We start from the raw sequence: 26,887 nt of genomic DNA on the forward strand, positions 1-26,887 counted from the left end.
CTTTCCAATGGTACCAATTATATGCATATCCTGGCTTCAGGGACTGAGCTGAATATATACTGAATATAAGAGCAGCGTCAACTCACCATCAGTACGACCAAGAATATGACTTTCGCGAAGCGGATCCTGTGTTCTGCCTTTCACCCAGGACAATGGAATGGATCCCAGCCGGCGACCCAAAAAAACGACTTCGTAAAAGAGGGAAACGAAGCGGTCTTCTGGTCAGACTCCGGAGACGGGCACATCGCGCACCACTCCCTAGCATATTTCTCGCCAATGTCCAGTCTCTTGACAACAAAGTTGATGAAATCCGAGCAAGGGTAGCATTCCAGAGGGACATCAGGGACTAACGTTCTTTGCTTCACGGAAACATGGCTCACTCGAGAGACGCTATCGGAGTCGGTGCAGCCAGCTGGTTTCTCCACGCATCGCGCCGACAGAAACAAATATCTTTCTGGTAAAAAAGGGGCGGGGGCGTATGCTTTATGGTTAACGAGACGTGGTGTGGTCACAACAACATACAGGAACTCAAGTCCTTCTGTTCACCTGATTTAGAATTCCTCACAATCAAATGTCGACCGCATTATCTACCAAGGGAATTCTCTTCTATTATAATCACAGCCGTATATATTCCACCCCAAGCAGACACATCGATAGCTCTGAACGAACTTTATTTGACTCTTTGCAAACTGGAATCCACATTTCCTGAGGCTGCATTCATTGTAGCTGGGGATTTTAAAAAGGCTAATCTGAAAACAAGACTCCCTAAATTGTATCAGCATATCGATTGCGCAACCAGGGCTGGTAAAACCTTGGATCATTGTTATTCTAACTTCCGCGATGCATATAAAGCCCTCCCCCGCCCTCCTTTCGGAAAAGCTGACCACGACTCCATTGTTGCTCCCTGCCTACAGACAGAAGCTAAAACAAGAAGCTCCCACGCTGAGGTCTGTTCAACGCTGGTCCGACCAATCTGATTCCACGCTCCAAGACTGCTTCCATCACGTGGACTGGGATATGTTTCGTATTGCGTCAAACAACAACATTGACGAATACGCTGATTCGGTGAGCGAGTTCATTAGAACGTGCGTTGAAAATGTCGTTCCCATAGCAACGATTAAAACATTCCCAAACCAGAAACCGTGGATTGATGGCAGCATTCGCGTGAAACTGAAAGCGCGAACCACTGCTTTTAATCAGGGCAAGGTGACCGGAAACATGACCGAATACAAACAGTGTAGCTATTCCCTCCGCGAGGCAATCAAACAAGCTAAGCTTTAGTATAGGGGCGGCAGGGTAGCCTAGTGGTAAGAGCGTTGGACTAGTTGCAAGTTCAAATCCACGAGCTGACAAGGTACAAATCTGTCGTTCTGCCCCTGAACAGGCAGTTAACCCAATGTTCCTAGGCCGTCATTGAAAATAAGAATTTGTTCTTAACTGACTTGCCTAGTAAAACAAAGGTAAAATTTAAAAAAATAGAGAAAGTAGAATCGCAATTCAACGGCTCATACACAAGAGGTATGTGGCAGGGTCTACAGTCAATCACGGATTACAAAAAGAAAACCAGCCCAGTCACGGACCAGGATGTCTTGCTCCCAGGCAGACTAAATAACTTTTAGTTACTGACACGGCCCACAACCAAAACATGCGGACTCTCCTTCACTGCAGCCGAGGTGAGTAAAACATTTAAACGTGTTAACCCTCGCAAGGCTGCAGGCCCAGACGGCATCCCCAGCCACACTCTCAGAGCATGCGCTGACCAGCTGGCTGGTGTGTTTACAGACATATTCAATCAATCCCTATCCCAGTCTGCTGTTCCCACAGGCTTCAAGAGGGCCACCATTGTTCCTGTTCCCAAGAAAGCTAAGGTAACTGAGCTAAACGACTACCGCCCCGTAGCACTCACTTCCGTCATCATGAAGTGCTTTGAGAGACTAGTCAAGGACCATAGCACCTCCACCCTACCTGACACCCTAGACCCACTCCAATTTGCTTACCGCCCAAATAGGTCCACAGACGATGCAATCTCAACCACACTGCACACTGCCCTAACCCATCTGGACAAGAGGAATACCTATGTGAGAATGCTGTTCATCGACTACAGCTCAGCATTTAACACCATAGTACCCTCCAAACTCGTCATCAAGCTCGAGACACTGGGTCTCGACCCCGCCCTGTGCAACTGGGTACTGGACTTCCTGACAGGCCGCCCCCAGGTGGTGAGGGTAGGTAACAACATCTCCACCCCGCTGATCTTCAACACTGGGGCCCCACAAGGGTGCGTTCTGAGCCCTCTCCTGTACTCCCTGTTCACCCACGACTGCGTGGCCACGCACGCCTCCAACTCAATCATCAAGTTTGCGGACGACACAACAGTGGTAGGCTTGATTACCAACAACGACGAGACTGCCTACAGGGAGGAGGTGAAGGCCCTCGGAGTGTGGTGTCAGGAAAATAACCTCACACTCAACGTCAACAAAACTAAGGAGATGATTGTGGACTTCAGGAAACAGCAGAGGGAACACCCCCCTATCCACATCGATGGAACAGTAGTGGAGAGGGTACTAAGTTTTAAGTTCCTCGGCGTACACATCACAGACAAACTGAATTGGTCCACCCACACAGACAGCATCGTGAAGAAGGCGCAGCAGCGCCTCCTCAACCTCAGGAGGCTGAAGAAATTTGGCTTGTCACCAAAAGCACTCACAAACTTCTACAGATGCACAATCGAGAGCATCCTGGCGGGCTGTATCACCACCTGGTACGGCAACTGCTCCGCCCACAACCGTAAGGCTCTCCAGAGGGTAGTGAGGTCTGCACAACGCATCACCGGGGGCAAACTACCTGCCCTCCAGGACACTTACACCACCCGATGGCCATAAAGATCATCAAGGACAACAACCACCCGAGCCACTGCCTGTTCACCCTGCTATCATCCAGAAGGCGAGGTCAGTACAGGTGCATCAAAGCTGGGACCATCAGACTGTTAAACAGCCACCACTAACATTGAGTGGCTGCTGCCAACACACTGACTCAACTCCAGCCACTTTAATAATGGGAATTGATGTAAAATATATCACTAGCCACTTTAAACAATGCTACTTAATATAATGTTTACACACCCTACATTATTTATCTCATATATATGTATATACTGTACTCTATATCATCTACTGCATCTTTATGTAATACATGTATCACTAGCCACTTTAACTATGCCACTTTGTTTACATACTCATCTCATATGTATATACTGTACTCGATACCATCTACTGCATCTTGCCTATGCCTCTCTGTACCATCACTCATTCATATATATCTTTATGTACATATTCTTTATCCCTTTACACTTGTGTGTATAAGGTAGTAGTTTTGGAATTGTTAGTTAGATTACTCGTTGGTTATTACTGCATTGTTGGAACTAGAAGCACAAGCATTTCGCTACACTCGCATTAACATCTGCTAACCATGTATGTGACAAATAAAATTTGATTTGATTTGAGCTACAGGCAGTTAACTTTGGGCACGTCATTCAGACAGGAAGTGGAGAAAAAAGGGGCCTAGCCGTAAGAAGTTATAGCAGGGTGCGTTTTATCAGATTAGTTACGTTGCTATAGCAGGGTGTGTTTTACTAGACTACAGTTACGTTGCTATAGCAGGTTGCATTTTACCAGACTAGTTACATTGCTATAGCAGGGTGTGTTTTACCAGACTACAGTTACATTGCTATAGCAGGGTGTGTTTTACCAGACTAGTTACGTTGCTATAGCAGGGTGTGTTTTACCAGACTACAGTTACGTTGCTATAGCAGGGTGTGTTTTACCAGACTACAGTTACGTTGCTATAGCAGGGTGTGTTTTACCAGACTACAGTTACGTGGCTATAGCAGGGTGTGTTTTACCAGACTATTTACATTGCTATAGCAGTGTTCTCAGTTCATCGCTCAGACAGGAAAAAGAGCTCTCTGGGAAGAAGAAGAAGAAAGGAGGTGGTGTATGTTCCATGATTAACTACTTATGGTGTGATTGTGATAACACAGAAACTCAAGTCCTTTGGTTCACCCGACCTAGAACACCTCAATCAAACGCCGACCATATTATCTCCCAAGATAACCAAAGAAAATTATAGGAGCTCCCGAGTGGTGCAGCGGTCTAAGGCACTGCATCTCAGTGCTAGAGGCGTCACTACAGACCCTGGTTTGATTCCAGGCTGTATCACAACTGGCCGTGATTGGGAGTCCCATATGGCGGCGCACAATTGGCCCCCTGTCGTCTGGGTTAGGGTTTGACCAGGGTAGGCCGTCATTGTAAATAAGATTTTGTTCTTAACAGACTTGCCTAGTTAAATAAATAGTCACAGCCGTGTATATCCCGCCTCAAGCTGATACCATGACGGCCCTCAAGGAACTACACTGGACTTCATGCAAACTGGAAACCAAATATCCTGAGGCCGCATTTATTGAAGCTGGGGATTTTAACAAAGCAAATTTTGAGGAAAATGCTACCGAAGTTCTATCAACACATTGACTGTAGTACGCGCTTAGGATAAACACTCGCCCTTTCGAGATGCCTACAAGGCCCTCCCCCACCCTCCCTTCGGGAAAATCAGATCACAACTCCATTTTTCATCTCCTATAGGCAGAAACTCAAACAGGAAGTACCCGTGCTAAGGTCTATTCAACACTGATCTGACCAATCGAAATCCATGCTTCAAGATTGTTTTTATCACGCGGACTGGGATATGTACCGGGTAGCCTCTGAGAATAACATTGACTGAGTTCATCAGGAAGTGTTTAGGGGATGTTGTTCCCACTGTGACTATTAAAATCTACCCAAACCAGAAACCATGGATAGATGGAAAAATTTGCGCAAAACTGAAAGTGCGAACCACCGCATTGAACGATGGCAAGGTGTCTGGGAATATGGTTGAATACAAACTGTGTAGTAATTTCCTCCGTAACGCAATCAAACAGGCAAAACGTCAGTACAGAGACAAAGTGGAGTCACAATTCAACGGCTCAAATCAAAGTTTATTTGTCATGTGCGCCGAATACAACAGGTAGACCTTACAGTGAAATGCTTACTTACAGGCTCTAACCAATGGTGCGGGAAAAAAAGGTGTGTGTGTGTGTATAGGTAAGTAAAGAAATAAAACAACAGTAAAAAGACATTTGAAAAAAGAGTAGCAAGGCTATATACAGACACCTGTTAGTCAGGCTTATTGAGGTAGTATGTACATGTAGGTATCGTTAAAGTGACTATGCATATACTGTATGATGAACAGAGAGTAGCAGAAGCGTAAAAAGAGGGGTTAGCGGGTGGTGGGACACAATGCAGACAGCCCGGTTAGCCAATGTGCGGGAGCACTGGTTGGTCGGGACAATTTCTGTAGTATGTACATGAATGTATAGTTAAAGTGACTATGCATATAAGAGAGGAGCAGCAGTGTAAGATAGGGGTTGGGGGGGGGAAACACACAATGCAAATAGTCCGGGTAACCATTTGGTTACCTGTTCAGGAGTCTTATGGCTGGGGGAAAAAACTGTTGAGAAGCCTTTTTGTCCTAGACTTGCCACTCCGGTACTGCTTGCCATGCGGTAGTAGAGAGAAGAGTCTATGACTGGGGTGGCTTTGGTATTTGACCAATTTTCGGGCCTTCCTCTGACACCTCCTGGTGTAGAGGTCCTGGATGACAGGAAGCTTGGCCCCAGTGATGTACTGGGCCGCACACACTACCCTCTGAAGTGCCTTGCGGTCGGAGGCCGAACAATAGCCCTACCAGGCAGTGATGCCTTCGGTCAGGATGCTCTCGATGTTGCAGCTGTAGAACCTTTTTAGTAGCTCAGGACCCATGCCAAATCTTTTTAGTTTCCTGAGTGGGAATAGGTTTTTTCGTGTCCTCTTCACGACTGTCTTGGTGTGTTTGGACCAATCTAGTCTGTTGTTGAAGGGGACACCAAGGAATTTGAAGCTCTGAACATGCTCCACTACAGCCCCGTCGAATGGGGACATGCTCGGTGCTCCTTTTCCTGTAGTCCACAATCACCACCTTACTCTTGGTTACGTTAAGGGATAGGTTGTTATTCTGGCACCACCCGACCAGGTCTCTGACCCCCTCCCTATATGCTGTCTCGCCGTTGATCAGGCCTACCACTGTTGTGTCATCAGCAAACTTAATGATGGTGTTGGAGTCGTGCCTGGCCATGGAGTCGTGGGTGAACAGGGAGTACAGGAGGGGACTGAGCACACACCCCTGGGGAGCTCCAGTGTTGAGGATCAGCGTGGCAGATGTGTTGCTACCTACCCTCACCACCTGGGGGTGGCCTGTCAGGAAGTCCAGGATCCAGTTGCAGAGGGAGGTGTTCAGTCCCAGGATCAATAGCTTGGTGATGAGCTTTGAGGGTACTATGGTGTTGAACGCTGAGCTGTAGTCAATGAACAGCATTCTCACATAGGTGTTCCTTTTGTCCAGGTGGGAAAGGGCAGTGTGGATTGTAATAGAGATTGCATTATCAGTGGATCTGTTTGGGCGGTATGCAAATTGAAGTGGGGTCTAGGGTTTCTGGGATAATGGTGTTGATGTGAGCCATCACCAGCCCTTCAAAGCACTTCATGGCTATGGACGCGAGTGCCACGGGTCTGTAGTCATTTAGGTAGGTTGCCTTTGTATTCTTGGGCACAGGGACCATGGTGGTCTGCTTGAAGCATGTTGGTATTACAGACAATCAGGGATGTGTTGAAAATGTCAGTGAAGACACCTGCCAGTTGGTCAGCACATGCCCGGAGCACACGTCCTGGTAATCCATCTGGCCCCGCAGCCTTGTGTATGTTGACCTGTTTAAAGGTCTTACTCACGTCGGCTACGGAGAGCGTGATCACACAGTCGTCTGGAACAGCTGATGCTCTCATGCATGCCTCAGTATTGCTTGCCTCGACGCGAGCATAGAAGTGATTTAGTTCGTCTGGTAGGCTCATGTCACTGGGCAGCTTGTGGCTGTGCTTCCCTTTGTAGTCTGTAATAGTTTGCAAGCCCTGCCACATCCGACAAGCGTCGGAGCCAGTGTAGTATGATTCAAGCTTAGCCCTGTATTGACGCTTTGCCTGTTTGATGGTTCGTCGCAGGGCATAGCGGGATTTCTTGTAAGCTTCCGGGTTAGAGTCCCCGCACCTTGAAAGTGGCAGCTCTATCCTTTAGCTCAGTGCGAATGTTGCCTGTAATCCATGGCTTCTGGTTGGGGTATGTATATACAGTCACTGTGGGGACGACGTCCTCAATGCACTTATTGATAAAGCCAGTGACTAATGTGATGTATTCCTCAATGTCATCGGAAGAATCCCGGAACATGTTCCAGTCTGTGATAGCAAAACAGTCCTGTAGTTTAGCATTTGCTTCATCTGACCACTTTTTTATAGACCGAGTCACTGGTGCTTCCTGCTTTAATTTGAGCTTGTAAGCAGGAATCAGGAGGATAGAGTTGTGGTCGGATTTACCAAATGGAGGGCGAGGGAGAGCTTTGTATGAGTCTCTGTGTGTGGAGTACAGGTGATCTTGAATTTTTTTCCGTCTGGTTGCACATTTAACATGTTGATAGAGATTTGGTAGAACTGATTTAAGTTTCCCTGCATTAAAGTCTCCGACCACTAGGAGCGCCGCCTCTGGGTGAGTGGTTTCCTGTTTGCTTATGTCCTTATACAGCTGACTGAGTGCGGTGCATCTGTCTGTGGTGGTAAATAAACAGCCACGAAAAATATAGCTGAGAACTTCCTAGGCAAGTAATGTGGACTGCAATTTATCACAATATACTCTACTTCAGGTGAGCAAAATCTAGAGACTTCCTTAGATTTCGTGCACCAGCTGTTTACAAATATGCACAGACTGCCCCCCTTCGTCTTACCGGAGTGTGCTGTTCTATCCTGCTGGTGCAGCGTGTATCCCGCTAGCTGAATATCCATTTCGTCATTCAGCCACAATTCCGTGAAGCATAGGATATTACTGTTTTTTATGTCTCGTTGGTAGGATATTCGTGATCGTACCTCGTCTAGTTTATTGTCCAATGATTGCACGTTGGCGAGTAATATTGACGGTGACGGCAGCTTTCCTAGTTGTCTTCTGCGGGTCCGGACGAGGCATCCGGCTCTTCGTCCTCTGCGTCGCTTCCTTTTGCGAATAATTGGGATGTCTGCCCTGTGGGGTGTTTGGAGAATATTGTGTGAGTCCTGCTGGTTGTTGTTTTTGAAGAAATCTGTCTAATCCGAGGTGAGTGATCCCTGTCCTGATATCCAGAAGCTCTTTTCTTACGTAAGATATGGTTGCAGAAACATTATGTACAAAATAATTTACAAATCTCGCAAAAAAACACATAGCACAATTGGTTAGGAGACCGTAAAATGGCGGCCATCTCCTCCGGATGTATGTGGCAGGGTCTACAGACAATCAAGGACTACAAAGGGAAAACCGGCCACGTCGTAGACACCGATGTCTTGCTCCCGGACAAGTTAAACACCATCTTAGCCCGCATTGAGGATAACACAGTGCCACCAACGTGGCCCGCTCCTAAGGACTGTGGGCTCTCGTTCTCCATGGCCGATGATGTCGGCCCAGATGTCATCCCTAGCCCCGTCTTCAGAGCATGCGCAGACCAGCTGGCTGGAGTGTTCACGGACATATTCAATCTCTCGCTACCCCAGTCTGCGGTCTCCACATGCTTCAAGATGTCCACCATTGTTCCTGTACCCAAGAAAGCAAAGGTAACTGAACTAAATGACTACGCCCCGTAGCACTCACTTCTGTCATCATGAAGTGCTTTGAGAGGCTAATTAACGATCATATCACCTCTACCTTACCTGACAGCCTAGACTCACTTCAATTTGCTTACCACCCCAATAGAGCCACAGAAGACGCAATAGCCATCGCACTGCACACTGCCCTAGCTCATCTGGACAAGAGGAATACCTACGTCAGAATGCTGTTCATTGACTATAGCTTAGCCTTCAACACCATAGTAACCCCCAAGCTCATTATTAAGCTCGGGGTCTGAACCCCGCCCTATGTAACTGGGTCCTGGACTTCCAAGACAACTTCCAGTTGCTTCTCAACACAGCGGCCCCACAAGGGTGCGTGGTCCTGTACTCCCTGTTCACCCATGACTGCGTGGCCATTCACGTCTCCAAATCAATCATCAAGTTTGCAGACGACACAACAGCCTGATTACCAACAATGACGAGACAGCCTACAGGGAGGAGGTGAGGGCCCTGGCGGAGCGGTGCCAAGAAAATAATCTCTCCCTCATCGTTAACAAAACTAAGGAGCTGATTGTGGACTTCAGGAAAGAGAAGAGGGAGCATTCCCCTATCCACCTCAACGGAACCGCAATGGACAAGGTGGAAAGTTCCTTGGTGTAAACATCACTGACAAAATGAAATGGTCCAACCACACAGAAAGCAACAGCGCCTCTTCAACCTCAGGAAGCTGAAGAAATTAGTCTTGGCCCCCAAAACCCTCAGAAACTTTTACAGATGCACAATTGAGAGGGTCCTGTTGGGCTGTATCACCGCCTGGTACGTCAACTGCCCCCCCCCCCGCAACCGCATGGCTCTCCAGAGGCCAAAAAGTTCAATGACATCAACCACCTGAGCCACGGCCTGTTCACCCCGCTATCATCCAGAAGGTGAGGTCAGTACATGTGCATCAAAGCTGCGACCGAGACACAGCTTCTATCTCAAGGCCATCAGACTGTTAAATAGCCATCACTAGACGGATACTCAACCCTGCACCTTAGGGGTTGCTGCCCTATATACAGTTGAAGTCGGAAGTTTACATACACCTTAGCCAAATACATTTAAACTCAGTTTTTCACAATTCCTGACATTTAATCCTCGTAAAAATTCCCTGTTTTAGGTCAGTTAGGATCACCATTTTATTTTAAGAATGAAATGTCTTTCATCACATTCCTAGTCGGTCAGAAGTTTACATACATTCAATTAGTATTTGGTAGCATTGCCTTTAAATTGTTTAACTTGGGTCAAATGTTTCAGGTAGCCTTCCACAAGCTTCCCACAATAAGTTGGGTGAATTTTGGTCCATTTCTCCAGGCAGAGCTGGTGTAACTGAGTCAGGTTTGTAGGCCTCCTTACTCGCACACGCTTTTCAATTCTGCCCATAAATGTTCTAATAGGAGTGAGGTCGGGGCCTTGTGAATGCCTTGTTGCCATTTTGCCACAACTTTGATAGTATGCTTGAGGTCATTGTCCATTTGGAAGACCCCTGTGATTCACGGTTGGGATGGTGTTCTTCGGCTTGTAAGCGTCCCCCTTTTTCCTCCAAACATAACGATGGTCATTATAGCCAAACAGTTCTATTTTTGTTTCATCAGACCAGAGGACATTTCTACAAAAAGTACGATCTTTGTCCCCATGTGCGGTTGCAAACCGTAGTCTGGCTTTTTTTAATGGCGGTTTGGGAGCAGTGGTTTCTTCCTTGTTGAGCGGTCTTTCAGGTTATGTCGATATAGGACTTGTTTTACTGTGGATATAGATACTTTTGTACCGGTTTCCTCCACCATCTTCACAAGGTTGTTCTGGGATTGATTTGCACTTTTCACACCAAAGTACGTTCATCTCTAGGGGACAGAACCTACCTGCGTGGTCCCATTGTGTTTATACTTGCGTACTATTGCTTGTACAGATGAACGTGTGTACCTTCGGGGGTTTGGAAATTGCTCCCAAGGATGAAGACTTGTGGCGGTCTACAATCTTTTTTTCTGAGGTCTTGGCTGATTTCTTTTGATTTTCACATGATATCAAGGAAAGAGGCACTGTGTTTGAAGGTAGGCCTTGAAATACATCCACAGGTACACCTCCAATTGACTCAAAATGATGTCTAAATGATGTCTAAAGCCATGACATAATTTTCTGGCATTTTCCAAGCTGTTTAAAGGCAGAGTCCACTTTGTGTATGTAAATTTATAACCCACTGGAATTGTGATAGTGAATTATAACGGAAATAATCTGTCTGTAAACAATTGTTGGAAAAATTACTTGTGCCATGCACAAAGTAGATGTCCTAACCGACTTGGCAAAACTACAGTTAACAAGAAATTTGTGGAGTGGTTGAAAAACAAGTTCAAATGACAGCAACCTAAGTGTATGTAAACATCCGACTTCAACTGTACATAGACATGGAATCACTGGACACTTTAATAATGTTTACATATTGCTTTACTCATATATACTGTATTCTATTCTACTGTATTTTAGTCAATGCTACTCCGACATTATTTGTCCTAATATTTATATATTCTTAATTCCATTATTTTACTTTTAGATATGTGTATTGCTGTGAATTGTAAGATAGTACTGCACTGTTGGAGCTCGGAACACAAGCATTTCTCTACACCTGCAATAACGTGCTAAATATGTGTATGTGACCAATAATATTTGATTTGATTCGATTCAACCCTGGACACCAAGGCCTGAACATTCTAGAGATAATTCAAGATTAACTAGAATATAGAATGTTGAGGGTTATCTAAATTTTAGTGTTGCTGTATATAGTCAAATGTCCTTGTGGATGTTTACACAGGACAGACAAAATAAAACATTTTGAAGGTGTTTCCTGCTTGGTCTAACATTTCATTACAGTTCTCTGTGTGTGTGTGTGTGTGTGTGTGTGTGTGTGTGTGTGTGTGTGTGTGTGTGTGTGTGTGTGTGTGTTGTTCGGACCAGAATTGGTGTCATCACAGAGACGGTAGCACAATTTTACAGGTAATCCAGACAGTTCATCACTGCTGCAGTAGCTATGGAAACACCAGAAAGGAGCCATCACAACACAGAAGAACCTGTCTCACTGCATTCATCAACAACACCATGCTCATCTTCACAGATTCACAACTAAAACAGAAGCCCCACTCTAAATTAACTTTTACTGTACTCACTGAGCACTACAATTCATGCTGAAATGTAGGTGTTAGGCTAGCTGCCCAGCATTGAATCTGCCCCCCCAAAAATACATCAGACTAGCCCAAGGTCGTTCCAGTGGCCTCTCTATAGACCTGAGAGTCTGAGAGAAAACCCACTCACCCAGTAGCTGGTACATATCTCAGTCATCACTCCAGACAGACAGGGCAGAAACAACGCAGCCAGCCGGGGTAGATACAGGACAGAAACAGATCAAAGCATTATACAGGCGGGGCTGGCGACCACAAACTCAGCAGGCTGGCATCATTCTGACTCCAACCAGAATCAAAACCACTTCAGATTGCTCTGACTTCTTTTCTTACCTACTTTACATACGGTAAAGGAGAATGCTCATTTACATATGCTGAATGTTCTAGAACATAGATAACTAATAAAGAAGCACTGAGATATCAAAAGTCCAGGATGGACCCTGTCCGCTCTCTGTGTGGTTCAGACGCCTACTGACCTGGCTGCTGCTGACTGTGTGCTGCAGAAGGTTATGTGGCAGTAGGGTTGACCTGGCCTGGGTCAGGAGGAGGCGTGTGGTTTAGTATGGCTTGACTAGCCCTGGACAGGAAGGCTTAAATACTCAGGATGGATGAAACACTAGTCAGGGGGGCTGAACCACTAGTGCGGAGGGATGAACTATTCGGGAGAAATTATCTAGTAGTCAGGAGGAATGAACTACTAGTCAGGAGACCTGAAATACTGGTCAGGAAGGCTAAACTACAAGCCAGGAGGGATGAACAAATGGGGCAACCAACCAGTGCTCCCGCACATTGGCTAACTGGGCTATCTTCACTGAGTCCCGCCACCCACCAACCCCTCTTTTACGCTACTGTTACTCTGTTCATCATATACTATGCATAGTCACTTTAACCATATCTACATGTACATACTACCTCAATCAGCCTCACTAACCGGTGTCTGTATGTAGCCTCGCTACTTCTATACTGTGAAGGACCTCGGCGTTACTCTGGACCCTGATCTCTCTTTTGAAGAACATATCAAGACCATTTCAAGGACAGCTTTTTTTCCATCTACGTAACATTGCAAAAATCAGAAACTTTCTGTCCAAAAATGATGCAGAAAAATTAATCCATGCTTTTGTCACTTCTAGGTTAGACTACTGCAATGCTCTACTTTCCGGCTACCCAGATAAAGCACTGAATAAACTGAATAAACTTCAGTTAGTGCTAAATACGGCTGCTAGAATCCTGAATAGAACCAAAAACTTTGATCATCCAGTGCTAGTGCTAGCCTCCCTACACTGGCTTACTGTCAAGGCAAGGGCTGATTTCAAGGTTTTACTGCTAACCTACAAAGCATTACATGGGCTTGCTCCTACCTATCTCTCTGATTTGGTCCTGCCGTACATATCTACACGTACGCTACGGTCACAAGACGCAGGCTTCTTAATTGTCCCTAGAATTTCTAAGCAAACAGCTGGAGGCAGGGCTTTCTCCCATAGAGCTCCATTTTTATGGAATGGTCTGCCTACCCATGTAAGAGACGCAAACTCGGTCTCAACCTTTAAGTCTTTACTGAAGACTCATCTCTTCAGTGGGTCATATGATTGAGTGTAGTCTGGCCCAGGAGTGGGAAGGTGAACGGAAAGGCTCTGGAGCAACGAACCGCCCTTGCTGTCTCTGCCTGGCTGGTTCCCCTCTTTCCACTGGGATTCTCTGCCTCTAACCCTATTACAGGGGCTGAGTCACTGGCTTACTGGGGCTCTTTCATACCGTCCCTGGGAGGGGTGCGTCACTTGAGCGGGTTGAGTCACTGATGTGATCTTCCTGTCTGGGTTGGTGCCCCCCCCTTGGGTTGTGCCGTGGTGGAGATCTTTGTGGGCTATACTCGGCCTTGTCTCAGGATGGTAAGTTGGTGGTTGAAGATATCCCTCTAGTGGTGTGGGGGCTGTGCTTTGGCAAAGTGGGTGGGGTTATATCCTTCCGAGGACACCCCCGGACAGGGCCAAACAGGATGGGGCCACAGTGTCTCCTGACCCCTCCTGTCTCAGCCTCCAGTATTTATGCTGCAGTAGTTTGTGTCGGGGGGCTAGGGTCAGTTTGTTATATCTGGAGTACTTCTCCTGTCCTATTCGGTGTCCTGTGTGAATTTAATTCTCTCTTTCTCTATTTCTTTCTTTCTCTCTCTCGGAGGACCTGAGCCCTAGGACCATGCCTCAGGACTACCTGACATGATGACTCCTTGCTGTCCCCAGTCCACCTGCCCGTGCTGCTGCTCCAGTTTCAACTGTTCTGCCTTATTATTATTGGACCATGATGGTCATTTATGAACATTTGAACATCTTGGCCATGTTCTGTTATAATCTCCACCCGGCACAGCCAGAAGAGGACTGGCCACCCCACATAGCCTGGTTCCTCTCTAGGTTTCTTCCTAGATTCTGGCCTTTCTAGGGAGTTTTTCCTAGCCACCGTGCTTCTACACTTGCATTGCTTGCTGTTTGGGGTTAGGCTGGGTTTCTGTACAGCACTTTGAGATATCAGCTGATGTACGAAGGGCTATATAAATAAATTTGATTTGATTCTATAGCCTCGCTACTGTATATAGCCTCTACTGTATATAGCCTGTCTTTTTACTGTTGTTTTGTTTCTTTACTTACCTAACATCGTTTTTGCACAATTGGTTAGAGCCTGTTTGTAAGCATTTCACTAAGGTCTACATTTGTTGTATTCGGCAAACGTGACAAATAAACTTTGATTGGAACAACTAGTCAGGAGAGATGAAGCACTACTAGTCCGGAGGGCTGAACCACTGGTCCGGAGGGCTGAACCACTGGTCCGGAGGGCTGAACCACTGGTCCGGAGGGCTGAACCACTGGTCCGGAGGGCTGAACCACTGGTCCGGAGGGCTGAACCACTGGTCCGGAGGGCTGAACCACTGGTCCGGAGGGCTGAACCACGGGTCCGGAGGGCTGAACCACGGGTCCGGAGGGCTGAACCACGGGTCCGGAGGGCTGAACCACGGGTCCGGAGGGATGAACCACGAGTCCGGAGGGCTGAACCACTTGTCCGGAGGGCTGAACTAGCATGGAGTGAGGAACTACTAGTCAAAAGCAATTAACTACTAGTCAGGACGGATTAACTACTAGTCAGGAGGGATGAACTACTAGTCAGGACAGATGAACAAGTCAAGAGGAATGAACACATCAGGAGGGCTGAACTACTCGTCAGGAGAAATTAACTATTGAGGGACGGACTACTAGTCAGGAGGGTTGAATTAGTCAATGGGGAAGAACTAATGAGGGCTGAACTACTCGTCGCCCCAACTAGTCAGGAGGGCTGAACTACTAGTCAGGAGATATCAACTATTAGTCAGCAGTGATGAACTACTCGTCAGGAGAGAGAAACTAGTCAGCAGGACCTTGTGGTTAAGAGGTTGGCTCATGCCTTTTCCTGGGGATGTGACTAGTTTAAGTTAAAAGAACCTAGGGGAGTCATTTTCCTCTCTAACATCAGATAGTTTCACTTCAGAGAACAGCCAGACAGAGGTCAGGGTCATGTGGTATTAAGGTGGTCTGGTGTAGTGTTGTGTGCTAGAGCAGCCTTATGACTTCCTGTTGCTTCATCTTGTTCTGACGCTATGTCTCTGGGTTATGGTTAGTGTTAGGGTTTGTTTCTCAGGGTCATGTGGTGTTAAGGTGGTCTGGTGTAGTGTGTGTTTCATGTTGCTTCATTCTGTTATGAAGCTATGTCTCTGGGTTAGGATTATGGTTAGGGTTTGTCTCTCCGGGTCATGTGATGTTAAGGTGGTCTGGTGTAGTGTTGTGTGTTAGAGCAGTCTTATGACTTCCTGTTGCTTCATCCTGTTCTGACGCTATGTCTCTGGTTCCACTTCTCTATGCTGAGAGACACGCTGAGAGACATTGAGCTCACTTCTTATTCTAAGGAATATCAGGTAGACAGCTTATTATTACACTGTTTAAATGTATCTAAAAATATATATAGTTTATAATATTTGAATTCCCAATATGTTGTATAAAGCAATACTTGGAAATCACTATTCTTCAAAGCTACAGCAGACTTTCACAGAGTCCAGCATTATTCAGCAGTCTGATTCATGAAGACTGACATCCCCACTGTCTGTCTCTTTGGTGTCTACACTTGTCGCATGTAAGTGTCTTCTGCTATCAAAATATGAAGATCACATTGAAAAGACAGGTCTAGACACACAAAAGTTGCTTTGTGATCTGATCGTGTTCAGATCTGGCTGACCACTTCAGGAAGTGGTCAGGGATGTATTGTATGCGGATTTCTCCTCAGTCTGGACACAATCAGGCTACTGAAAGTGCATACAGTTGGCGACGTCATCAGCACTCCTCCCACATGTGTTTTGGGACCGAGAGGCACCTTTTCATTATAACATTGGAGGAAATATGTTCTTAGCATGTGAGGAACGTGTTTGCTGGTCTCAAATCTAGCCAGCCAACTAATATTTAGAAGAAAAAAAAATAGGTTTGGCTACAGTTAATCTAACCTGTTTGCAATCCCTTTAGCGTTGCTTGCTAACTACAGAGGTTAGGTGGCTAGTTAGCTACAGTAGTTAGCTACTGCCTTCAGTTGTTGTTTTATCATATTTTGACTATTCCACCGTTTGTAGAATGCATACTACTGGCATTTGAATATAGCGCTGAAATAGGGAATCCAGACACACTGTGGACATGGTAGACACATTGAAATGTAGGTGCAGATGCATGACACGTTCGGAATTCCATGACCACGGCCTCTGTCTCTCTCTCTCTCTGTCTTGGTCTCTCTCTGCGTCTTTCACTGTGTCTATTAACTAATACAGTTCAAATGCAGAACCAGTGTTCATTATTTCAACAAAAAGAGAGACAAAAATAATATTAACACTACGCTGAAATTATGGCGAATAGAAATTAAGAGCAGAATGACATGGTTAAGAGCTTTGCTTGATGTACCGATTGGTTTCATACAACCACACAAAACTGCAGCAGACTTCCTTGTTGGTTTTGGGGAGAATTCAGGCAGAACATAGACTTCTCAGAGAAGTCCTCCACCTGCAAAACCCAGACCATGATTGTGCTTCTGTTGTGGGTGTGGTAACATCATATTATAATGGTACTGATGATTGTCCTATATCCACACTGGACTTGTCACATTATAATGACACGGGTGATTTTCCTATACTCACATGGGGTCTCTCCTTCCTACAGGTGAGTGTCAGGGTCCAAACCAATATCACGTTTTCTCAAGCCGTTCTCAAAATACATGCAGGCATGAGGGTACCTTTGGACATGCACACGTGTACAAAGACACACGCACAAAGCAACGTTATCATGTGTAGAAGGAAAGCGTGTTTAATGCACCCCAACACAGCTTTACAACAGTGTTCAATATACCCCAACACAGCTTTAGAACTGTTTAATGCACCCAATGTTCAATATAAAATGTACTACATGTTCAATGTATGACATGTTCAATATAGAACGTATGACATGTTCAATATTTGACATGTTCAATATAGAATGGATGACATGTTTAATATAGAATGGATGACATGTACAATACAGAACGGACGACATGTTCAATACAGAATGTATGACATGTTCAATATAGAATGTATGACATGTTCAATATATGACATGTTAAACAGAGAATGTTTGACATGTTCAATATATGACATGTACAATATAGAATGTATGACAGGTACAATGTAAGACATGTTCAATGTATAACATGTTCAATATAGAATGTATGACATGTAAAATATAGTATTTATATAAACAAGATAATCTGGCTCTCAGATTTTGTCGTGCTTGTTGTGTTTTCTGTGTTCAGGCTATCCAGTGTGTTGGTTCTTGTCTATGGGAGGATGATTTTGCAGTAGAGACGTGAGGTTTTGTCTAAGGGACTCATTCTCCCATTAAGACCCTCTAGGGAGACTAAAGAACATTAAGATACATACTAGAGCCATTACAACAACACGCTCCCGGCCAGCGGCCCCCTCCCCACTCTCCTGACCCCCCAGCGGCCCCCTCCCTAATCTTCTGCCCCCACTCCCCAGCGCTCCCCAGTCCTAGATTGCCATTGTGCAGCTCCCTGGGAATGAGAGTTTGCACAATTTCTTAGGACGTGAACTTTTCCCCAATTTATTTGAATAGGAGTGAGTTAATGGTTGATTGCCCCCATGGGCTTTAAGCAGAGCCTCCTCCAAGGAGAAGGAAAGAGCTACAGCCTTACTACACACACACACTATGTCAAGGTCTCCTCCGCTCCCGCTGGGGAGGCAAGGGGATGTTCCTCGAGGTAGAAAGGAAAACACACACACAGGAAAAGACGGAAGTGTGCTAAACGGATAAAACATGTGTACATCGTGTTAACAGTAACATCCCTCCACCGGTCTCACTAGAGAGGTGAAGTTTTGACCCAAGTCTTTTTGGGTTTCTGTCCCCTAAAGGCTTTATTTTAGTCCTATAGTCCTCTCCAGGCCTGGGGTAAAGGCCACAGCTTCCTCAGGTCTAATCATTACCTTAACCCTAACCCTTAACCATATCTGTAACCCCAACCCTCTAAAAAGGTTTTATTTTTTGTTCTATATTCCTATCCAGGACTGGAGTGAAGGCCACAGCCTCCTCTGTGTGGGTACTCTGCAAGACTAACCCTAATACCAGTACCCCCAGTATACAGCCTCGCTATTGTTATTTTACTGTTGCTCTTTTAATTATTTGTTACTTTTATTTCTTATTTTATTTGTTTTATTTTTTAAACTGCATTGCTGGTTAGGGCTTGTAAATAAGTATTTCACTGTTGTATTCGGCGCATATATGCTCTAGTCGGCTGGCCCTCGCTACATATTCGTCGCCAGACCCACTGGCTCCAGGTCATCTATAAGTCTATGCTAGGTAAAGCTCCACCTTATCTCAGCTCACTGGTCACGATAACACCCGCCCGTAGCACGCGCTCCAGCAGGTATATCTCACTGGTCATCCTCAAAGCCAACACCCCCTTTGGCCGCCTTTCCTTCCAGTTCTCTGCTGCCAATGACTGGAACAAATTGCAAAAATCGCTGAAGCTGGAGACATATTTCCCTCACTAACTTTAAACATCAGCTATCTGAGCAGCTAACCAATCGCTGCAGCTGTACATAGCCCATCTGTAAATAGCCCACCCAATCTACCTACCTCATCCCCATATTGTTTTGCTTTACCTCCTCAGGCCATTTGCACACGCTGTATATAGACTTTATGCTTGTTTATTCCATGTGTCACTCTGTGTTGTTGTTTGTGTCGCACTGCTTTGCTTTATCTTGGCCAGGTCGCAATTGTAAATGAGAACTTGTTCTCAACTAGCTTAACTGGTGAAATAAAGTTGAAATAAAAAATAATAACCCTGCTAGCTGCTGCTGCTAATAACTCTAACCCCGTGTAACGGATGTGAAACAGCAAGCTAGTCAGCGGTGGTGCGCGTTAAATAGCGTTTCAATCGGTGACGTCACTTGCTCTGAGACCTTGAAGTAGTGGTTCCCCTTGCTCTGCAAGGGCCACGGCTTTTGTGGCGCAATGGGTAACGATGCTTCGTGGGTGACTGTTGTTGATGTGTGCAGAGGGTCCCTGGTTCGCGCCCGGGTATGGGCGAGGGGACGGTCTAAAGTTATACTGTTACACCCGCTAGCTGCTAACTCTAACCCCGCTAGCTGCTGCTAACCCCGCTAGCTGCTGCTTACCCTAACCCCGCTCGATGCTGCTAACCCTAACCCCTCTGCTAACCCTAACCCCGCTCGCTGGTGCTTACCCTAAACCCGCTCGCTGCTGCTTACCCTAACCCCGCTCACGGCTGCTAACCCTAACCCCGCTCGCGGCTGCTAACCATAACCCTGCTCGTGGCTGCTAACCCTAACCCTGGGGGTACTTGTATGAGGTGACTACCTCAAGACAAAAGGCATGCTATTCATTGACTACAGTTCAGTGTTCAACACCATAGTGCCCACAAAGCTCATCACTAAGCTAAGGACCCTGGGACTAAACACCTCCCTCTGCAACTGGATCTTGGACTTCCTGATGGGCCTCCCCCAGGTGGTAAGGGTAGGTAACAACACATCTGCTGCGCTGATCCTCAACATGGGGGCCCCTCAGGGGTGCGTGCTCAGTCCCCTCCTGTACTCCCTGTTCACTCATGACTGCATGGCCAGGCACGACTCCAACACCATCATTAAGTTTGCTGATGGCAAAAGTGGTAGGCCTGATCACTAACAACGATGAGACAGCCTATAGGGAGGTCAGAGACCTGACTGTGTGGTGCAAGGACCACAACCTCTCCCTCAACATGATCAAGACAATGGAGATGATTGTGGACTACAGGAAAAGGAGGACCGAGCACACCCCCATTCTCATCGATGGAGCTGCAGTGGAGCAGGTTGAGAGCTTCAAGTTCCTTGGTGTCCACATCACCAACAAACTACTTTGGCCCAAACACACCAAGACAGTTGTGAAGAGGACACGACAAAGCCTATTCCCCCTCAGGAAAACTAAAAAGATTTGGCAAGGTTCCCGACATCCTCAAAAAGTTCTACAGCTGCGCAATCGATAGCATCCTGACCGGTTGCATCACTGCCTGGTATGGCAACTGCTCGGCATCTGACCAGAAGGCGCTACAGAGGGTAGTGCGTATGGCCCAGATATCACCAAGGCCAAGCTTCCTGCCATCCCGGACCTACATACTAAGCGGTGTCAGACGAAAGCCCAAAAAAGTGTCAAAGACTCCAGTCACCCAAGACTGTTCTCTCTGCTACCGCACAGCGAGCGATACCGGAGCGCCAAGTCTAGGACCAAAAGGCTCCTTAACAGATTTTACCCCCAAGCTATAAGACTGCTGAACAATTAATCAAATGGCTACCCAGACTATTTGCATTGACACCCCTCCAATTGTTTTTACACTGCTGCTACTCGCTGTTTATTATCTATGCATTGTCACTTCACCCCTGCCTTATTTGCATATTAAGTGCCACATTTTTATAATATTGCAATTTAATTTCATGAACTGTGTTCTACATCAACCCTGAAAATGTCATAACAATATGACCACTGTATCTTGATATTGGACAAAACGTGTTGATATTAAGAATCCAGACAGGTGATTTGGTGCAAATGCCTACGGAATAATAGTGACCAGTCCAAGACCTTTTCCGATCACTTGAAAATAAGATCTCAGCAATGCTAAGTCCTACCCTCATGAAATAAAGTGTTTTGTGTTAATGAGAAGGTTCTCTATAACATGGAATACAAAGTATAACACTAGAACCAAAGCTGAATTTTGTCACCTAACACCCTAGTTATAAAGTCAGAGGGGAAGTAATGCTGTTGCAGTACAACAGGACTGTCTTTTTATTGAGGCTGAATCCTATTATATTCCTTTCAGCTGGTTTAGGTAATATTTGTTAGGAATCTTCTTGTTCATTCACTACCAATGACTTCTGCTCTAACACATTGGAAATCAAAATAGCACAAGAAATCCCTAGAGAATATTTATTTTTAATCACTGGAAAATCACTGGAAATTAATAAACAATTATTATAATAAGGAATCAGTGGAAATCAATGGAAATGACAGTAAAATCCCTGTGTTGGTCAGAGCCTGACCACAGCATTAGAAACACCATCTCTGTGTGGGTAATGAGTTTGTAAATCGCAAATGTCCGTACAATCAGAACACATCAGTTTCTGATAAAGAATATATATATTGTTTTTTTCTTTATCAATTAAAAAAAATGTTTTAAAATTATGCTTTATTGCTAAGCTTAGTACTCTGTAGATGTATTGTATAGGTATTGTATAGGCAGTACTATGTGAATGTATGAGGTATTGTATAGGCATTTGTATTTGGCTCCTGAGTGGCGCAGCGGCCTAAGGCACTGCACCTCAGTGCTAGAGGCATCACTACAGACCCTGGTTCGATTCCAGGATATATCAAACCGGCTGTGATTGGGAGTCCCGTAGGGCGGTGCACAATTGGACCAGCGTCATCCGGGTTAGGGTTTGGCCAGAGTAGGCAGTCATTGTAAATAAGAATTTGTTCTAAATTGACTTGCCTAGTTAAATAAATATGAAATAAATAAAAAATAGGTAGTACTATTTGCATTGACCCCCCTCCCCCCTTGTTTTTACACTGCTGCTACTTGTTGTTTATTATCTATGCATAGTCACTTTACAAATGACCTTGACTAACCTGTACCCCCACACATTGACTCTGTACCGGTAGCCCATGTATATAATCTATTTATTATGTAATTTTCTTGTGTTACGTTTGGATGTTTTGGAGAAGAAAAATTCTCTTTAGTTTATTTAGAAAATATTTACTTAACCAACAATGCAGTTAAAGAAATAGAGTGTAGGGCTTTTAAGTAAGTATTTCACAGTAAGGTCTATTACCTGTTGTAATCAGCGCCTGTGACTAATACAATTTGATTTGATGTATTGGAGGCCAGGTTAGGCCCAACATAAAGGCACAATATAAACACAGCTTTGTCTCTGTAGACGCTCCTTCCATTTATAACAGAGTAAAGTCCAACATACGCACACATTGCTCTTTAGGAATTATATAACCCATTATGAAACTCTGAAGTAAACCTTCCCTCTTTTTGATTCAGTCCTTGTTGCTCTAGTAGCCACACATTACATCACTGTTATATCAGGTTATAAAGAGTTCTACTGTAGATACAGACTGGATGGTTCCTGCTAGATTATAGAAGATTATACTGTAGCCCATGGAGGGAGAAATGCTAAACATGAGACTATAATGAGGAATAATTGGTGTAGGCATACTACCCTATCCTTATACTGTAGTGTAGTGAAAACCAGTGTGGGAAAAGTACCCAATTGTCATACCTTAATAGAAAATGACTCAAGTAGAGGTGAAAGTCACCCAGTAAAATACTACTTAGTAAAATGATTTGGTTTTAAATATACTAAAGTATCAAAAGAAAATGGACTTAAGTTTCAAAAGTAAAAGTATACAGTACATAATTTCTCATTCTTTATATTAAGCAAACCAGACGGCAAATTTTTCTTGCTGTTTTAATTTACAGAGAGCCAGGGCACACTCCAACACTCAGACATTTACAAACAAAGCATTTGTGTATAGTAAGTCCGCCAGATCAGAGGCAGTAGGGATGACCAGGGATGTTCTCTTGATAAGTGTGAATTGTACCATTTTCCTGTAGTGTCAAGAATTTTAAATGTAAGGAGTACTTTTGGGTGGCAGGAAAAATGAATGGAGTAAAAAGTACATTATTTTCTTCTGGAATGTAGCAGAGTCAAAGTACAGATAACTACTTACATAGTACTTTTAAAGTATTTTTTCTTAAATACTTTACACAACTGGGGAAAACTATGTGTTCTCGATCTTTGTGAAGGGAAATGTTGTGAAACTGAACCTGAAGTATCCTATCACTTTCAGCGGATACAGACTAGTCCTCGCTTCTCCAAAATACTGTTCATGTCACAACCATTTTTCAAAAATAGCTTTACAAATGTTTTATCATACGTTATTCAGTCATATCTTTAAATAAATGGTTTATTTTAAGTAATTGCATGAGGAAATATCATGCTGACCTGTGCCATAACTAACACTGGCCTCAGATGATGCTATGACCTTGTAACATAGAAAGTAAATACAGAATTATACAGCCTATTTTTATAGTAACCTATCTATTGTAGTCAACAGGTGGCAGCTGATTGTAAGCCATAAGGCATAGTTGGTAAACCAATAACTCAAATCAAAATTGATTTGCTTCAGTAATAAGTAAATTCAAATTTGAAATTAAAAGTTTGGTTTTCTAAATATGGCTATATTTAAAAATATTTTTATTAAAAATAAATAGAAAGTAAATATCTGGAGGTACCTACAGCCTAAATTAAAACACTGCAGCAATACCTTGCTGAATGATTTGACTGATGAAAGTTTGCCTACAACAAAATAGGATCATTGTGTGGATATCGGGCAGGTGTGTGGTGGGTGGGTTGAATAAAGATCAAACCAATAGGCTTACCTTGAAAAAAAAATCCATAAATGTATCATTATTGTGCAATTTATATCTATGGGCTACATTAAGGTTTTTCTTTCATTATTTTAGGCTCTCTCATTAGTGTATAAGCCTAAGCTTTAGGGCCTAACTGTATACGGGCCAAATAGCCTACACGCCAATAGCCAAATGCTTAACGGAAGAGGCAGAAAAAGTTTAAGTTGATTCACAGAGGAAAAAAGGACAATATCAGAGTTTAATTCAATAGAAGGAAAAAAGGACAAGGTTGGAGTTTAATTAATTAAGAGAAAAGCTGTGTAATGGACAGTTGAAAATAAAGAGAAGGGAGGCCCATAAAAGTAATGTTTTGGAAAGATTTGATGAAGTAGTATAAGAGGATGAAAGCAGTGCTGGGGCTATGTTATGTGTGATGATTGTGAGGCACTGTACAAATTCCAGTCACAAGACAGGACTTCAAATAGGCTTATGACAAGTCAAGGGAACTGTAGCCTACTGCTCAGATGGGTTTAAATGGAAACTGACATTTGGACACTGACTGTAGGTCTATAACCTCGCACAAAGCCTTAATATTAACTCATGCAGAATTAAGCATTTCTTGCAGTAAAATTCAACTGTAGGCTAAATGTTGACCAGGGAACATGAGGGGAGAAATAAGATGTATTTCTTTCAGCATCTTGAGAGAATGCACCTCTACAGATACCTTCTATGGTGCTATCTTTATCAGCATCATAAAAGCTGATAGTATGTCAACCACATAAAATATGCATCCAAGCCAAACGGAAATCTTATCAGAAACATGTTGGGTCATTTTCACAGCTTTCCATTTCCTTACAAATGGTCAAACTGATGTAATTTGTAAATGTTGCACATCACTTTTTTCAGTTATTGCATTTTCTCTCCGGTCCCCGAAAGAAGAGAACTTTACTGACCTCAACTATATAGAAACAATTCTATCGATTTATGACATTCTGGTGAGCAAGAGTGTATTTAGTCTACTTGGGCAACATATAATGACAGAAGAGAAGCTGAATATATGTAATTATAAACAACTTGACTAACAAATAGTCTACCAAAAGTCGGAAATTATAAGCAGAAACATATGCAAATCAGGCAACAACAAAAAAAATCCTGCGCCCCATGTAGCCTAGATGCATTTTCTTTATAATTCTTCAGATTGTCACTTTATGGTGGTTGCTGATGGGTAATTAGTAATTGCGGGCGGCAGTAGGTGAACGAAAAGCTGACCAGCGCACCACAAGTTGCTTGCTACCCAGCAGGGCTGAAATTTACCCGCTAATTCAGTGCAATACTATCAGTCTATAATTTAAAACAAAAACTGAGCAAGTTACCTATCTATTCCTGATGATAAAGGGTTATGACGACAAATGATTGTCAAAACATATTTTAATATTGCAAATCTTCCAATGTGTGAGCCCTTGAAATGATCAGCACTGCTTCAAATTTGGAAAACGTTTGGGAATGAATTTGTTGAATTGAATAAAAACGTACCTGTATCACAGCGAGGACGTTGCTTGTTAAAATTGCTACACATCATATGCATGTCCTATACACTTCTATTAATTTCCCCAATAATAGGAATACACTAAATGTTTTAAATGAAAGTAGGCCTACGCTTGCCAATGTGTTGACAGGCAGTGAAATTGATCCCCCTCTCCTTGGGTTAAATACCATGCTGCTCATCGCAGAAAGAAATATACCGACTGACCTGAATAAGATCTCAAATAATGTGCGATGCCGTCTCCTTCTGTAGTAGCTGCTGTCTGTTTGTCCTTCTACAGTAGCTGCTGCCTGTTTGTCCTTCTACAGTAGCTGCTGCCTGTTTGTCCTTCTACAGTAGCTGCTGCCTGTTTGTCCTTCTACAGTAGCCGCTGACTGTTTGTCTCTTGTTTGTTCTCTCGCGGCGCAGCAGGACCCGCTCTGGAGTCTCTCGACGTCTTTATTTGTCTCTGCAGGCAGTCAATCAGCAACGACAGGACCGGGCTACACTGCTTGGTGGGTAGGATGATAACATGTAGTATTGCAGGAGTAACAGGGATAATGACAGTAGTCATGTTCTACCAACTCGTGTTGTAGACGTATATCGCTTTGTTTCCCCTCCCTCTCTGGAACACCTACTGGGATCACATGGAACAACGCGGAAGGAAGAGTAATTCTGGCTTCAGTCCTGTTGATGGTTATTACTGAACAATTATCCTACAGCTTTTAACACGCACTTCTGAGTGCAGAAAATAACTTGATTGCACACCATGATTAGAGTGAGGAATTATCATGAAGTGATCACTGATGGTTTGTGATAATTAACTAAAAGTGAGAATTAAAGTCAAAATAATTACAGTATTTGGGGGACATGCACAAACTGTTATGGCTACACTATTAGTCTATACTGTGTAGATGTTGCATGTACCACAATAAATCAGTTAGAGAAATTTACCACAATAAATCATTTAGAGAAATCTTCCACAGTAAATCAGTTAGAGAAATCTACCACGGTAAATCAGTTAGAGAAATCTACCACAGTTAGAAATCTCATCCAAGATGGCGTAACTATGTCCTCGTCTTGTCCCGTGTATATATCTTTGATATGTTTTTTCTTCAAATATCTTTTTTATATTTTTCCTAAACCTCAACATACTCTCCTGCAACCCGCCTCACCCAATGTGGTAAGGATCTGCTATTTTCTAAAGTATTTTTCTTTATTTTCGAACCGGAATCCCCCGACATAAGCCAGCCAGCTAGCGGTCATCAGCTAACCTCTAGCTCAGAATTCTCTCACCAGTTTGCACAACGCGATTCAAAACAGAGCATGCCGGACTTATTTTCTCTCCATATCCCCGGATTCCTACCGCAAGCTCTGAACCTTTTCACCTGGATCATCGCAGCTAGCTAGCT

The 26,887-nt window shown here is 44.2% G+C and overlaps 1 protein-coding gene across 3 annotated transcripts in view; it reads right to left on the reverse strand.

Annotated features, from left to right (window-relative positions):
* pparg (peroxisome proliferator-activated receptor gamma) overlaps positions 1 to 26,116 on the reverse strand; it is a 146,672-nt gene extending 120,556 nt beyond the window's left edge. Inside the window, exon 1 of one of the 3 annotated variants that reach the window (XM_042306115.1) lies at positions 25,704 to 26,116. Coding sequence is in view for 2 of the 3 variants with exons in the window: in XM_042306113.1 (XP_042162047.1) it covers positions 25,487 to 25,538 (52 nt within the window). In the remaining variant the exon portion in view is untranslated. Of the gene's footprint in view, positions 1 to 25,486; positions 25,676 to 25,703 lie in introns of those variants that run through there. The other 2 variants (XM_042306113.1, XM_042306114.1) reach the window with 2 other exon arrangements.
* Positions 26,117 to 26,887: the final 771 nt, after the last annotated feature.

Source organism: Oncorhynchus tshawytscha, linkage group LG25 (genome assembly GCF_018296145.1).
Source record: "Oncorhynchus tshawytscha isolate Ot180627B linkage group LG25, Otsh_v2.0, whole genome shotgun sequence".
NCBI classification, from domain to species: domain Eukaryota; kingdom Metazoa; phylum Chordata; class Actinopteri; order Salmoniformes; family Salmonidae; genus Oncorhynchus; species Oncorhynchus tshawytscha.